The sequence below is a fragment of the Anopheles darlingi genome, chromosome 3 (genome assembly GCF_943734745.1).
Source record: "Anopheles darlingi chromosome 3, idAnoDarlMG_H_01, whole genome shotgun sequence".
NCBI classification, from domain to species: domain Eukaryota; kingdom Metazoa; phylum Arthropoda; class Insecta; order Diptera; family Culicidae; genus Anopheles; species Anopheles darlingi.
In genome coordinates this window covers 14,247,376-14,263,209 of record NC_064875.1, presented here as the reverse complement: position 1 = coordinate 14,263,209, position 15,834 = coordinate 14,247,376, and the positions used below count along the sequence as shown (strand labels likewise).

At 48.9% G+C, this 15,834-nt stretch overlaps 3 protein-coding genes across 4 annotated transcripts in view; 2 read left to right on the top strand and 1 right to left on the bottom strand.

Moving 5' to 3' along the window:
• Nucleotides 1-654: 654 nt before the first annotated feature.
• On the bottom strand, nt 655-3,093 carry LOC125954066 (peroxidase-like). Its single transcript, XM_049684061.1, has 4 exons — nt 3,066-3,093; nt 2,265-2,669; nt 1,441-2,185; nt 655-1,362 (listed from the first exon to the last, which is right to left on the bottom strand). Exons 1-4 carry the CDS (start codon nt 3,091-3,093, stop codon nt 666-668), a joined length of 1,875 nt encoding a protein of 624 aa, XP_049540018.1. The 3' UTR covers nt 655-665.
• A 2,309-nt stretch (nt 3,094-5,402) lies between these two features.
• Nucleotides 5,403-6,760, top strand: LOC125953282 (YTH domain-containing protein 1-like). The gene is made up of 2 exons (XM_049682741.1): nt 5,403-5,860; nt 5,947-6,760. The coding sequence occupies exons 1-2, from the start codon at nt 5,403-5,405 to the stop codon at nt 6,758-6,760; spliced, it is 1,272 nt and encodes a 423-aa protein (XP_049538698.1).
• Nucleotides 6,761-8,195: 1,435 nt separating this feature from the next.
• LOC125954058 (uncharacterized) overlaps nt 8,196-15,834 on the top strand; it is a 48,421-nt gene continuing 40,782 nt past the window's right edge. For both annotated transcript variants that reach the window (XM_049684046.1, XM_049684045.1), the window contains exon 1: nt 8,196-9,244. The gene's annotated coding sequence lies outside the window, so the exon portion shown is untranslated. The remainder of the gene's footprint in view (nt 9,245-15,834) is intronic.

Sequence of the window (15,834 nt, the reverse complement as noted above, 5' to 3'; positions counted from 1 at the left end):
AGCGATAGTTACAAAATCAGTGTCCAGTTAGTACAATAGTACCTGCTGTTGCTATTAAACTCGCTCTTCCCTATTAGGAGGTACCCTATTGTGTGTTACCCCGCTGTTTATGGCAGATGATACTCCATTAACAAACAATGCCCGGTGATTGCTCTCGAGCGCTTGAAATATTAACCCGTTGGAGAATCGATGTAACAGAAGCGAGTGATACTCATTGCCGCGCGCGATACAGCAGATATGAAGTAGGCACAACAATGTTGTTAGTAATGCCCGGGAGCAGTTTGTTGATGACAACGATGACCTGAAGCGACTAGAGATACACAACACTCCCAAGATTGCTTAAGGTTCCCGAGAATTTAAGTTTATAGCTCTTACCTGGAAGAAATTTCAACGTCCCGTGAGGAGAGAGCAGGTTTTGACGAGATTTTTAATAGTTTATTCTAGTAATCATTGAGATATTCTCTGACAAGTCTCCAACGAGACCACCGGATGAACCCCAAATTTTCTTTCCATCAATAGTAGCCTTTGAAAATCATGTTTGCAATGCTTCAATTCATGTAGTTCGTCTCCTGTATTTCGGCTGCTTAAATACTATCTAGTGGATTTAGTCACATCATGGTACAAGCATCATCATCATCATCATCATGGATCGCCTTAGGTTCGTATTATGGTTCTACCGTACGCCAACGCATCAACTCCACCACCGGCAACTGTTCGCACGGTACGACAGGATTATCCTCGCTAACCAGGAAGAATGCCCTCCGCTGCATCCTCTCAAGCCCGACCGTGTTATCGCACAGAATACGCGCCATACTGGCCTTACGTAACTCATGAACCTGCCGCCGACTCAACCCCGTTTGGCCATTCTCGAAGAAGAACCGATCACCGACTCGCGATCGCCGCAGCTGCTCCAACAGAATACAGGTGAACGTCTCACCCGGCATACCGTCACGATGGTGACGCTCGAGCGGTCCAGCCACCGCCAGCTCTACATCTTCCACTGACTCGTACTGTGCCGGAATGGCAGCGGCCGAGATTGGTCTCAGTAGCTCCTCGAACTCATCCCAACGCCGTACCGCCTTTAGGCCACAGAACTGCCGATAGGCATTGTAACTGGCCAGCCCATGGTCCCGGGCCCGCTGGATATCGATCGCCTTCAGATCGGTACCGACGGGGGCACCGGAGCGAAAGAGAAAGTGCTTCACCTCGGGCGTCAGATGGAAGTTGGGACGATCGTGTGGCTGGTTGATCATACCGCGCGACAACTTCTCGTAGTTCCCATCCAACTCCAGCACCGACGGTCGATCCAACCAGTCCGAGAGCCGAATCGAACCGGTAGGTTGCAGAGACTCCTCTACGAGGCTGCAAGAAGAAGAAGAAGTGCCTCGGTTAGTTCGACAAATCTTAATAGATCGCCAGTGACTCCACTTTAAGACCTACTCCAGATGACCGGCGATCAGATTGTGAAAGAAGCGAAGAGCCGCATTACCGAAGGCGTTACTAACGGTCGCATCGGCACTCGGATCGTAGTCGTCTATGAAGTCCGGTTGACTTCCAACCTCCGGCAACACACCGTACGCCACCAGATTCTGACGTCCCAGGTAGATCGGTAACCACTCGTAGTAAACGATTGCCTGATACTGACCGATATTGATTTGGCGCGCTTCCTGGAACGTCCTCTCATCATCCCAGCGCGGATTGAGGATCGCCAACTCCCGGGCCAACCGATTGTGTTCGAGAAGGAACGCGATCTGCAGCAGCGCAAGGTGAGGGCTTTGGTTCGCTCGCCGATCACCCGTCAAGTAACAGGCCTCCTTCTCGTCCTTCACATCGCACAGTTGTGTCCGGTTGGGGAAATACGGTGGCCAATCCCTGCCGTATCTGTGCTCTACACGCATCAGTCCACCTTCGAACGTACGTAGCTCATGGGACTCCTCCAGCGAGTTACCGTAGACAACGGAAAGGTCCAGATAGGACGTAACCGAAGAAAGCTGTTCCGCCGGTCCAGCGCGGCCCTGACAAGGATCCTCTAGAGTTGTCTTTGTGCGTACCATATTCAAACACTCGATGCCCTCTTCCGCCATTACCGGATCATCGCGAGCAACCTCGATCGGTAGACAGCGAGGTGATCGTGCCTGATCCGCCGGTACCATCTTACCATCAGCACAACACTGCATACCGAAGGCTGCCAAAGAGAGAGAGACAATACAACAGAGGAAGTGAGGCCCACGACGAACGCAACAACAATATATGTATGTAGCTACCATCGGCAGTGAAGCTCACATCGTGCGCCATCAGCTGACCGAACTGCATGCTGACCATCGTGTGGCGCGGATGTTGCATTTCCGTTTCGCCAAACATTGCCATCGATAGCTGGCGGGCATTCGGCATCGGAGAACCGGAACCCGCTAGCGCCGGTTGCCATAGACCGTCGGCGTACTTCGCATCAACCAGACGCCGGTATGGACGCATCGCAGCGCCTTGTAGCGGTTCGTTCAAGTTGTTGCAGGTCCCATCGATGGTACGGAAACGCGATGATTGGTCGGAGGGCGCACAGTCCGGTGCTGGCGGACAGTCATGTTGAGCGCGAGAAGGGCCACTGCTCAAGAGAAGCAGCACGATGCTGGCGGTTAGGTGGATGATTGGTAGGTGAGCCATTTCCCAGAAGGCTACACGAGAGGAAGTAAGTACGAACGATACGATGTCAGATTTTGAGGAATTGAAGTTCGTTGTTTGAACACAACGAGCTGGAGATGTTGGTAGGTAATAAGAAACTAGATAACTAGCGATGAGAATACAAGCACTGAACGCAGTATACTATAATATATACAGTAGTATACAGCTATAGTACTATTAGATAGTATTTAGCGTAGCATGAGTGTGAGTGGCGCGGACAATAAACAGTTCAATATTTCTAACCCAAAGTATTTTTCAAGCTTTCTGTAATTTTAGTTCCACGAGATAATTGCTTATTGTACATTATAAAAAAACGGTTAAAGAGACTAGTACGAAAGAAGTTAAGCAATATAATTCTCACAAACGGAAGAGAAGCTTATCTTTAGTACCACAAACTGTCATGCCATTCGTGGGCATTGGATTTCAAGCAACAAAACTCCCTGTAACAGAATTACGAGACGCGCACTAACGTTGAACTCTTCTACCTCCTACACCGGCACACACACAACACAGTTTTGGGGCAGCTTTTCGCCATGCATGCCGCAACCAGTGGCGATACCTCACGCCAAACACAAAAATGCTCCAAATACCTCCGGCAACAGTGTCTCCCCAGCACCAGCAGCAGCACCAGCAACAGCAATTGCAATCCGAAAACCCAGCAGCACCGGCGCCCTGTCGCAATGTCGCCGAACAGGAGAGCGCGACCACGATTAGTTACTGGATTGGTTTCACTTCACGCCCCACAACTTTATACCGCGCCCGATGTGGCCAAAAAACCACACTTTGCCCAACACACGGAACACTCGCTTGGTCGGTCGATCGGTCGCTCTGTCGCTTTACCGGGCGTTGGTGACACCGAAATGGTTGTTATCAGGTCGTGCCACGTTCGCGAAAGGCATTTTTCTCGGCATCTCTCCCGCCGAGCACAGTGCGCGAGTGCGCCGCAGTTATCTTCGCCCGCGTTCACGGCCAAGTCACGAGCATCTACTGAGGCATCTTCGACTGGCGATGGTGGATACATTCCGCGCATCACACCGCAAGCGCCAGGTCAGGTGCGAGGGAAGGTGGCCTATCAATCTTGTCCCCCTGGCCGGGCCTTAGACAGTCAGTTGCAGTCGACTAGAGGCGTGAATTGTGCCTTTTCTTATCATTCTATCGACCACACACACGTGATGTCGGGTGTGTCTAATCGACTGCCGCTACCGTTATAGACGCGATGGGTTTTCGACAATTATGGTGACCGCTTATAGATTAGCACGCCAGTGGTTGGTTGTTGCCAGCGTCGTCGGCGTCGTCGTCGTCGTTGCTGTTGTTGTTGTGGGGCAGCAGATGGTTAGCTAAATCTGATTCAAACTAATCAGTTGGCGCTTGTGCGTTTGCCTTCTTTTTTTGTTTTTGCCATTATGAATCAATCTATATTGCGGTTTGCAACAGCTGCAGTGTGGTTGGCAATTTATTTACGGAACAGTTATCATCTTGACCAACAGGGGGGTGGACCAACCAGTAGCCCTAAGAGCTTGTAGGAAAAATATTGAATCACGATGAAAAACCGAGTCCCCATTTTGGGAATTCTTTTATGGTCTTTCGAAAATATTTTTACGAGATTTCATTTTTACTCTTTGTTCTGTTGAAATGCAACAAACCGGTCACCTGGGAAATGCTCCAAATGTTTTCTAAAATCGAAGCAGAACATACCTCACTGAAATATGCAATAATGGGCTGTATTTCTGTAAAACGTTTGAGCAACTGATTTTGCATATCATGCTCTCTAACGTGCCAGCAAATCAGGACCGTAAGAACATGATAAGGACCAATCAACGTTTAAATTCATATGAAACCGAAACGGTAATGACGATTTACAGTTCATGATTTATGATAGATGTTATACTCGAGCGATCTTTTTTGAATAAAAGTGAAAAAAAAATTCGAGAGTCGATCAAAGCACTCATGTTACAAGTCCTAATTTGACATTTGACTTTTGAATGACTTCTAGCTAATGACGTTCTAAATAATGACTTCAAATATAAATTAAAATTAAAAAAATGGTCTCAAGTAAATAAAATTGTAGCCACAAAATTTCCCAAACCCTTTAACACCTCTATAACGATTTAGAAACGTTTTCCATCTGCCTAAATCGTGTAGTAAAACTAGTGTTGTTCAACTAAACAACATAGTTATACCGATATCGCTTTTTTATTTCAAATTTTGTGATCGAATTGAAACAATTATGGAGTGTCATTCGATTAATTCAAATTAAAGAGCAATTCAAAGCGAGCATAGATTCCATTCTGCTCTCTGCTTTGCTGTTCGGTGTATAGAATAGTGATAAATAGGAGTACCACAACCACCTTGTCTAAGATCGTCAAGACAACAACCAGACCGCCACTGAATTCATCGACTTCTCGAACCGAACCGATCGCACCGTGCGTACGAGTCGTGCCGACGTGCGTTCCGGATGACTGATCATTTTGGTTGCATTTTGGCGATCAGTGGGACAGCCCAGCAGGCGTTACACAATGGCCGGGCACCAGGCAGAGAAGAAGTAGGAGACGCAAAACCCTACATTTCGCTCCAGCGGAATTGAGATATAAATCAAACTGCATCCGAGAAGGTGAGACACATTTGCATTCGGCACTCGATCGAATCCGGAGCCCTTTGGAACAGTCCGTGGAGTGTTCCTCAGTGAAATATTGTTACATTGAACGTGACCCTTTGTGTGTGACGTGATGTACGGTGTCGTCAGTGTGAACGTGCTGGTCACGGCAGTGCTCCTTTCGTTGGGCGTAGTGGACGAGTGTGTGTCCGCCCTACACATGTACCCGGAGATATTCGATCCGTCCAAGTTCCTGGCCCGACCGTTACCGCTGAAAAGTGTGCGACCGAGTGATACCGCCGGTGACCACCATCTGGCCCGCGGGTTTCAGGACGATGAGACGGGTTTCGTGCGATCGAGCAGTGAATCGGGCAAGACGGGATTCGTGCACCGTGAAAACTTTCACCGCAAGGATGGCAACAAGTACGGGAACGAAAAGCAAACCGGACACGGGGAATCGCGACGCTCGGAGGAACCGTCAGTGGGAGCGGCAAAGGACGTAGCTGGCGGACACGAAACTGGCCGAAGGATAATCGAAACGGATCATTACATCCCGGAACCGATGTACGAGGTGACCGAGGAGCAGAACAGGTTAAATCACCCGCTAGAGATTGTCCGATGCCGGATGACCTGCCGCTCACTAACCTCAAAAAACCGCTTTTATTGACTCATTCCAGCGATTATGAGAATCCCGATAAGCACAAGAAGTACGGTACCGCGGCGAAGCCCGCGCCCGGCCAGGAGGAAACCGATAAGAAGAAAAAGCCGAAGGTGGAAAGTCAAATGAAAGCGTCCGGGCTGAAGGAGGCGACCGGTCCGGCGAGGAGGAAACCGAGAAAAGGTGGTCGGAGCAATCAGCAGAACAACCACAATGGCTACGAATCGATCGTGTACCACGAGAACGAGCGTGACAGCATGGAGCAGGGCTACGGGAAGCGGAAGGCGGTCGGTAAGCTGCCTACCAAGCAGACGGTCCACGGCAATCCGGTACCACAGGGACGTCTGCTCGACGACGACAACGAGTATGAAGAGGACGGGCGCCATGGTGATGAGGAGGAGGAGAATGAGGATGACGAGACTCGCCACAGCGAGCACGCCGATGGTGAGGACGGTGACGACGACGAAGTGGACACGGGCGAACGTGGTAATGATTCGGACTTTGGTGATAACTATGACACGGTCCGGTTCGATAGTGACTTCGAGAGGTCGTTCCGAGGGCATGATGCCAGCTTTGAAAACGGCCACGACGACGGGGGAAAGAACGCGAGGGGGAAGGGCAAAGGACGCCAGCACGATAATGTGGATTATGATTACGACGAGGAGGTAGACCGGGAGCAGGTGGATGAGGCGGCCAGCGAGGATAAGTACCGAGGTGATGATGAGTCCGACGAGGAGGGGGAGGAAGAGGAGGGCAATGGTGAGAGGGACGATGACGATGGGCGGCAGTACGAGTACGCCAGCGAGGCGGACAGTGACGCACAGGACTATTGAGGGAGGGAGCGTTTTCCTTTTTTTTTTTTGTTACGAATTGTCCGTAAGGTTTTGATAAGCGAATCCGTAGCTTTAGGATTGAACAAGGTAGTTGTTAGTGGTACACAATTTGTGTGTATGCGCGTGTGTGTTTGTGTCAGAGTGTGTTTGAAGCGTGAAATAAAATGATAAGAGATAGAATACTGTACTCATGATGAGCGGTCAGTTGATTCGCTCCGGAAGTCTTAAACAGTTGATCAATTTACCTTTCTATCGAATCCTTTCTGTAGCATATTTAGGAAGCACCTGAATATCTTCACCACCAGAAGAAGGTGAAAATGACATACCTTAATGTGAGCTCAAGTTATACGATAACGCAAAAATACACAAGCCTTTGCAGCATTTTGTCTACATTCGGTACAGTTAGCATAACGGAAAAGGCATTTTATAAAAACGGAGATCATTATAATTGATTTGTTAACTCATAAGATATATTTTTAAAAAATTGCAATAAATTGATAAAAACCATCCCACGATTTCGATGGACGCATGTACCCAAAATCGAATAAAAACAGTACTCTGCTCGGCTTACTAGATTTCCAGAAGCCACTTTGATGATTTGCTATAATAAAAAATGTAACTGCAACTGAAATTATAATAAAACTATAAATAAATTATTATACATGATTAAATTAACTATTCTCTTTCGAAAAAAAAAGTTATTTCCTACCACACACATTCTATGTTCAATATACCTGCTGTTGGGATTTTGAGTGAACCGGGATGTTGCAAAATAAACCCTAAAAGCTTGAGCCATCTAAAAATTAACCCTTAAAGTTCGCTGCCTACTTGATCGTTGAAGTCTTTTCCCAAAAATTGCCCAAAACCCGTAAAATTCACCAACAAAAACCAAAACGTAAAGTTGGGCTACTCAATTAAGTACTTTTTCCTATCATATTCACTGAAAAAGTAGTAAAAAATCAATGTGCAGCACGTAAAAAAATCAAACCCATCGCTCACCTCCACCACAAGCAAAAGCTCTCGCAACGACGATCGCGCAAAGCTCTTCTACAGCAACCATCGAAAGCTCTTCGCCTTTTTTCCGCGCCTGCACGGCATACGGTGAACGCACTCTCGAGATGCCCGCCCGGCCCCACACACACACACTGTGACGCACCAAACCGGGAGCACATTGAACCGCACGCACGTTGTTTTGTTTCGCTTTCCTTCATTCTCCGCATCTTCTCGACAGCCCGGCCCCCAATCGCCAGTATTCCAACCCCCACGTTGTCCACCCTATTTGATGGGGTAGTCGCGCTCTCACGCACACACACTCACAGTGCTCGCGATCGCGCAAGAGAGCAAGATCGCGGAGCGGCACGGGAGCGAACGCGTTGCCCAACGAACGACGGCAATGGCGACGACGACGACGACGACGACAGTTTGCGGTCGTGCCTCCGAAGGTAAACACATCTGGCTATCTGCTCTGCACCAGCGGTGGTTTCAAGCGCGCGCGTTTGTCCGCAACTCCAGCACCGGGGCACCACCGTTCGCTTCGTTTCGTCTCGACCTCACCTCACCCCGCTCCTTGGTCCGGTTCTCTTTCTCCGCGCATTATTCTATGCTTCACGGACCACGGGCCCGGAGCCACGATCAGGATCCCCCCCGGGAGGGATGACCTAGAAAACGGGAGTAGTGGGAGTGCGAGCAGAAGGTGAACCACACCGGACAGTCCGGACCGGAGACCGAGAACCGAGCGCGTTATTGCGAGCCTTTTTGCACTTCATTTCTCCGCGCGTTCGTGTTCGATTTCGATCGGTCTGTGTGCGCGTCTCCAATCCAGTGTGTGTATCTATGTGCGTGCGTGTGTATGTGTGTCTCTATATTGGTTAGTGCAGCTCCGAATTGGGAGTTAGGCTCCAAGTTTTTCCCTTGTTCCCGGTTCCCGTTTTTTTTTTTTTGGTTTTTTGCCATCAAATAGAATTCACAAAACACGTGCGCGAAGTGAGTCGACGTCGCACAAAAATAGAGCTCGCTACTCCACTCCACGACACCGCCACGATCGACGCCACCGCCAGTAGTGTCCAGCTCTAATTCGATAATACGTTCTACGTGAGCCCAGCGTGGGCGTGCGAGCTACCCGTGTGTGTGTCTGTGCGGTGTGTCCAGTGTGTGTGTTGTGAGCATTTGAAATCCTTTTATCGCGTTAACGAATTCTCTCTGCTCGAGTGGCGAGAACGCACCGCCGCCGCTGCTGCTGCCCATCGGATTGAATGCAGTTTCATTCAGTCCATTGCATCGACTGCGACGACGACGGTTGATTGTGCCGGTTATCCCGTGTCCCGTGTCCCGTGGTCACAGTTTAGCGCGCCACCACTACCACCCCCGACCAAGGGAACAAAAAGGGGCAACAGCATTCGCTATCGACACACGAGATCGATTTTCCGGAGCATTTTCATTCGATAGTTGCTGCTGCAGGTACTTCACAATGAACTCTTGCGCCAGGTAAGTTGCGCCCTCACATGCCAGGCTTCTTGTATTGCTCTTCTTACTCTCCCCCCGGGATCTATTTTTCCACTTTCGGGCGAAGATTCCGAACCAAAATCGTTTATGGCGTTTTCTCGTTCATCAAACGTTCGATTCATCAACGAGAGAGGTCGCGGCCCCATAAAAAGAGACCGAACCCGGACCGAAATCGGTGGCCCGGGTGGCGGGGGCTTTACAGCAGTAAAGCGATAAAAGAAATCGGACCAGCAAATCCGCGGCACCTTTTGGGGTGTTTAGAGAGACCCTCTGGCGAAAGGTGGAGCGCGTTCGTCGATCGATTCCCATCCCGCACATCATCGGCACAATTTGGGCACATCGGATTCGTTCCGCGTATGCGCGACGCGGATGGCAATCTTGAGTCCGGAACGTGAAAACCAGAAGCTCGACAGCCTTTAGCCGTTGGGCTGCCTTTTTGCGCTAGAACCAAAGCGCGAGTGCGCCCCCCCTCGGAAATCCACATCCATCATAGGTGGACCGTAAGGCGGTGCGTTAGGGCATGACCACCGGTGCCGCCGAATGTAACGCACGCCGCGCTGTAGAAGCCGCACACATTTGTGAATGGAAATGGACGGGGCCCGTTTGATTCACGAATTCTGTTTTTTTCTTTTCTTTAATTTCTCGGACGCGCTGCCTCGCGTCGGATGAATCTTTCATGAGCCACCGGTACGGTACGGTACTGCACGGCGCTCTTGGGGGGATGAGGGTGCAAGGGAAAGAGAGGGAGACCTGAAGCGCCTTCCCCAAAACCTCCTCGGAACACAGTTATCGCGGCAATATAAAGCCAATCCGAGGTATAAAGATGTGAAGTGGCGAGATCAAAGGAATCGCAAACCCTAACCTCACAAACTCGAGCTGCTGGTGCTGAATTCAACCCCTAAATTGCTGGTGCTGAATTCAACCCGTCGCCTACTGCGATTAAACTGCGGATTTATCCAGCAGACTACCGGCAGACTCCAGGCTGAGTGTTCTATTTGAGAGGCGAACCGGCCTTGTGTGTGTGTTCCTACGGTGATGATGCATGTTAGTGAAACATAACCTCACTTCCAAAACCTCCTAATTAAACCCTTGTGCTCGGGAAACAAGGCGCTGACCTGCGCTCGAGCCGTGTGTGTGAGTGTGTGCGTGGCCCCAAAAACAAATCATCGAACACAAGGAACATCCTTCGATGGAACTGGAGCGATGGACCGGGCATGGAGGACTTGCTGGCATCGACTTGCGGCCGGCGGCCATTTCGGTTTCGAATGTCGGCGGTCGATGGTGCAGGAGGGGCAGAGGGAAGGGGGCTGTGTCTGGCTTGGCGTCGGGCCCAAGCTACAGTTACAAATGTGATAATTAGTGGTAAAACGGTTTTATCTTTTATTACCTTCCAAACCTTGCCTTCAGACCCAAGCTTCAAGGCAGAGCTTCAGAGCTTCACTCAATAAAGCGCCCCCCTTCGCTGCCGCTACCACCTGATTGGCCTCTCCCTCGCCGACCCGGCTTCAACGTCGTCTTTGGCGTCGTCGTCGGAGGCGCTCTAATCTCGCTTTCGCCACAAACTACAGCGTCCCGCTTCCTCGCCTCGTGAAGCCTTGTGGTCCAGCCGCCCCGGTCCCAGTAGCCCAGTAGCGCTCCGAAAGCGACGGTCTGTTCCGGTGGTTTGATGTCCGGGCTTCAAATTCTCAAATATTCTGTACCACCGGACGGGTTTCCCGCTTGCGCTGGCACTGGTCTGGTGCAGAACATGGCGGGGCAACCGCGGTTACCCCATTGTTTGCCAGCATTCCAGAAGCAGAAAGACGCCACAATACTGGCCGTACTGATCTCTATTCGTCGTCGCACGTGCGGCCTTTCCTCGCATGTGCACTCCAGTTTTGGCACTCCCGGCTTGGGGGGGGCCAAACAATGCGGCAAACAACGGGCTTGGGAATGGGCTTGGGACGGGGAAATGTGGCACAAAACATCCGATGCACTGGCCAGCCCGGAACGACGACGACGACGAGGAGCAGGTCTAATCCAATTAGAGCCGCGTGCCCAGCACGGGCCTCTCTATCGCTTCGCTCCGAAACCTCCAGCCGTGCATGTCCATGCATGTTTGATGCACGCACACACACACACACCCTGACGGGGTGTAGCGCCCCTGGGTCTCGTGTTACTAGCGCTGGCAGCAGACGGACCCGGGAGTCGCGTGCACTCCATCGATGCTGCTGCTGCTGCCGAGAAATCGGACAGAGGCCGAGAAGCGCGTGAGCATAAATATAGCCAGCGCACGTGAGAAAGAAAGAGAGAGCGAGCGATTGATGATTTAGTGAAAGAAATTGGTCCAAAATCGAAGCGTTCCCCGGTTGCTTCGATCCCGGGGCACATTATTTGAACCCCCTCCCACCAACGGCTCCAAGGGGATTCGAGTAGTCCAGAGAGCGGTAAGTGTACCAAATGTACCATTTTGCTGCTGCTGCTGCTGCTACTGCTGCACTGTTACTGCCCGGATTCCGGACTTACATGCCCGGAATCGGCGTATATCGAAGGTGATATGATTTATGCTGCAAGCCACCCCCCTCCCATTCCCTTCTTTTTAACCACTGCTGCTGCTGCTGCTGCTGCTTCTAGCCCTACTTATGCCAGATTTATGGTACGACGACGACGACGACGACGACGAGGTGTAACGAGATTAATCCGGCACCGCCCGGTCCCGGCGGGGACCATACACCATTGCCAATCGCTTTGTTATGCAAAGCGATCATCGGCAACACAATCGGTTGGACATTACACACACACACATACACGTGCGCGGACCACCGGACCACCGGTAAATCCCGGTAAAACAAATCCGGCTTCCGGTACCGGTAATGCGAGTGGTGATGCTGGTGCTGGAATGCAATTTTTCCTAATGGACCCCATGATGTAGGGCGTGCAGCGGGAGCAATAATTTAGCAGGACACCCTCTCCCTCCCCCCTCTGTCTCGGTGTCCTCGTGCTGTGGATTCCGATGCCCCGCCGGAACTTTGAACCTTTTTGGCTCTTGGGCCCTAGAATGCGTTCGGTGTGACCGTTGTTTATTGGCCATTCGGGAGGCCTGGGAGGGTGTGGGCTCAATCTTGTGAGTGTTCCCTGATCGATCATTATCTGCTTGATGGGCTGGAAATTGCTCAATTAAGCGGGAGCGAGAAGAGGGACTTCTGGCAGGACTCTTGGGCAGTCCTTTTCGATGGAGCATAGACAAAGCATAGAAGGCCATGTCGAGTCGAGCCTGTCAGAGGCTTTTGGCCAGCTGATGATAATGAATAAATTAAATCATAATCAAGCGCCAGTGACGGAGAGAGAGAGAGAGTGAAAGAGAGAGAGCAAGCCAGTGATCAACTCATCGGCTACTCCTCGGAGTCATTATCAACCCCATCCAACCGGATCCATCCATCCATCACAAATCGAAATGAAGTCTTCTTATCGGACGGAACGAGCTCGTCGAGCTTTTCCCAACATGTCCGATTTGAGGGGTATGCGTGCGTGCTGCGCGTTCGTGTGCATTCTGGTGTGTCGAAGGGAAACTCACCATCACCCCTCCCTCCCCTCCCCCCGGCACTGGCTGCACTTTATCTCACGCGCGCCCCGCCCCGGAACGGGCGAAACCGATCGAAATCGATAGACACTTTCTAATTATGGGCAGGGGGTCGAGTTTTTTTCTTCTCCATTCCCGTCCCATCTTCCGGAGAGTTGTCGGAGATGTCGATCAACACCGACGACAAGGCTCCAGTTTCCAGCGGCATCATCACCAGCGGTAGCATTTTCCCGGTGTCCGATGTACGGATTTCCTGATCCTGATATATCCCCCCACCCAGACTGGTGGTGTGCGTGAGAAAGTGTAGTTTTTCATGTGCATTTTCATGTGCATCGGATGACCATAAATTCGCACAGTTCGCGGAAGAGGGGGCCCCAGATTACATCGGTGGCCGAACCGTATGACCGTTTTGCGCGACGAAACCGATGTGGTCCGAGTGAGTGTGAACTCAATTTTCCGGTTCCGCAGATCTGTCGAACATGTTGAACCGATAGTTGAACTGCCTCTGGTCGTGTTCGGTTCGACTGATCGCATAAATGATACGATTAAGCGAAACCGGCACCGCTTGTGCGCTGGTGACGCGTTTGGTTCCGTGTACCAATGATAAGGAGGCAAAGCGTGGGAAATTAGAGACCGATTTGATGAACTGTTGGTATCGAGATTTTGCAACCTGGATGTAAACATTGGATGCGCGCACCAAAACACTGGCCCCTATTACGAAAAAGTCGATAACGCTATCGATCGACAAATTAATCGACTCGAATTTCAGATGAACACAATCGATATCGAGTCGATAACGCGGAGCTGCTCGAAAGCAGGCAATACGTCAAAAGTTGTTTAAATTCACAGTTATTATAGAAAAATTTGTAGCAATGCTGATGATCTGATGCTGATCTGCTGTCTTTTTGATTAATTTTATAATCTAATTCATGTTTAATCATGTATTCCATGTTTTTCCATGTTCATTTTCATGTTTTTTTTGGTGATGTATTTTAATATTCCTTCTCGATATTTCGATCTAGAGGGGGATTTTCAGAACGTTTACCCTAGCGATGGGTCCTCTGATAGTTAACAGAAACCGTGATCTAAGTTTTGCTAGGACGATGTGGTGCAGGTGTCTGTAGTTTTCCGCAGTTAGCTCTGTGAAGCTTGTAGGCGTTTACTGTTGACAACGCCGAATTTGACTTTTGATTCTTTCGATGGTCTTCCGACGTGATTACTGGAGCATTAAGAAAGCCAGCAATCGCCATGTCACCGCATCGAAGCATCCGGTTGGCTAATCGCGAAGGTTCTACAAACAGCCGCATATGCGCAATCAAAAATCGATGGAAATTACATTGCATTCCATGCAGAATTAAGCTTTGATTGGTTTAAAAAATATCTGCTTTTAATAAGAGCTTTTCGCTGCTAAATTATAGGAAAAAAATTTTTTTGATGCGAAACATATTTTTTAAAAAGGGGGCAAGACAGGGAATATCAAATAAAACATTTAAGAATGTTTTCCTTCATCCTAATTAACATTTACATGCTTAAAAACTACCATCTTCCAACCAAAAACAGCGTTAAAGATGAACTATCGACGCTATCGACTGCTCCGGAGCAGTCGATAACTAATCGATCGATAAATGTGCGTTCGCAATGCCATTTTGTCGATTGACAACCAAACTGCTCGAAAATATGTATGGGATGACAGTTCGAGTCGATTATTTCCTTATCGATCGACAAGCGGCTTTATCGATCGACAAGGAATGAACCAAAATGAACAAAAATGACCAAAAGTTCATCCCTTGTCGATCGATAGCGTTATCGACTTTTTCGTAATAGGGGCCACTGACTGTTCGACGCATCATGAATTGATATTTGATGGAAGCTCTGGTCGTTTGTCGTTTTTGTATTGTAAAGTAGCCGACATATGCTCAATATTATACATATTTTCATACACATTTAAAGATTGGCGGTGTTTGTAGACCACATCGATGTATACCCGCCAATCTCCGCAGGTAAATCCGATGCTGAGTTAAAATGGGGGATGTATAAACGATTTTGGATTAATTATAATTTTTAACATTTTTGTCAAATTACAGAACTATTTTTTTAGATCAATTTCAATTCCATTTCATTCCCTTTTGTCTCATTACTTAGGGCATACCGTTTGCCTATGTCTTGAAATGTTCACAATCGTTTAATATTGAAGCGTCTGTAGCCGTGGCTGACGATTGATGTTGATGATGTCTACAGAAGACGAATAAAAAAGACGTCAGTTGAATGCCATTTCTGCATTAACAATATTGACGTATACTATTGAGCATGTCTGTGTGGGCCGCTTAAAGCGATCTAGTTAGCTGGGGGAAAAAGCAACAGGACAGTGCATTCCGCATTCATGGAATGCAATGCAATGCAGAAACCTCAATACAGAAACTTATTTCTGTAATTTGCGCAATTATAAAAATGGAACGATTGTCCAACGATGTCATGTTTCATTCCTGGTTTGACTGGCAAACTAATTTAGACCGCATCGCAACATTTACAGCAGTGAGAAATGTACATTCCAGAGAGAAAAATAAATTCCAGAGAGAGCAACCAATCCCATCCCTTTGTGCATGTAAAATGCTGCACATTTCTCGGGAACTGCATATATTCTCGGAGCAAAATTAATTATTCTACTCTAGAGCATGATCAAAAGAGTAAACCCTTCTGTTAATCGCTGACATTCTGGGTACCGATGCTATTGTTGCACAATTTCAATAAAATTCACAAAGTAAACAGGTATGGCATAAAGTTAATAGCAGGCATTTTAATTAATCTTTGATGTGTTGTAAATTGTGCGGAATTGACGTAACCATGAAGCCATCATATCCACGAATTGCAAATGGCAACAAAGCCAATTGGAAAACTCAAAGGAAACTCATCAGCCGCCATCATCGTTTGCCTCACACGCCTACCATTTCATATATTGCTCGGTTCGATTAAGGCACGTCATTCCATCATTTTATCCAGGGTTTTTTTTTCAACT

Bases quoted from the DNA above. Each gene is read 5' to 3' on its own strand.
- LOC125954066 (XM_049684061.1), bottom strand. From the start codon at position 3,093: ATGCCCACGAATGGCATGACAGTTTGTG. The intron at 2,670-3,065 runs GTACTAAAGATA...CCTCTCGTGTAG, and splicing joins GAATGGCATGACAGTTTGTG to CCTTCTGGGAAATGGCTCAC. The intron at 1,363-1,440 runs GTAGGTCTTAAA...TTCTTCTTGCAG, and splicing joins CTGATCGCCGGTCATCTGGA to CCTCGTAGAGGAGTCTCTGC.
- LOC125953282 (XM_049682741.1), top strand. From the start codon at position 5,403: ATGTACGGTGTCGTCAGTGTGAACGTGCTGGTCACGGCAGTGCTCCTT. The intron at 5,861-5,946 runs GTTAAATCACCC...GACTCATTCCAG, and splicing joins GTGACCGAGGAGCAGAACAG to CGATTATGAGAATCCCGATA.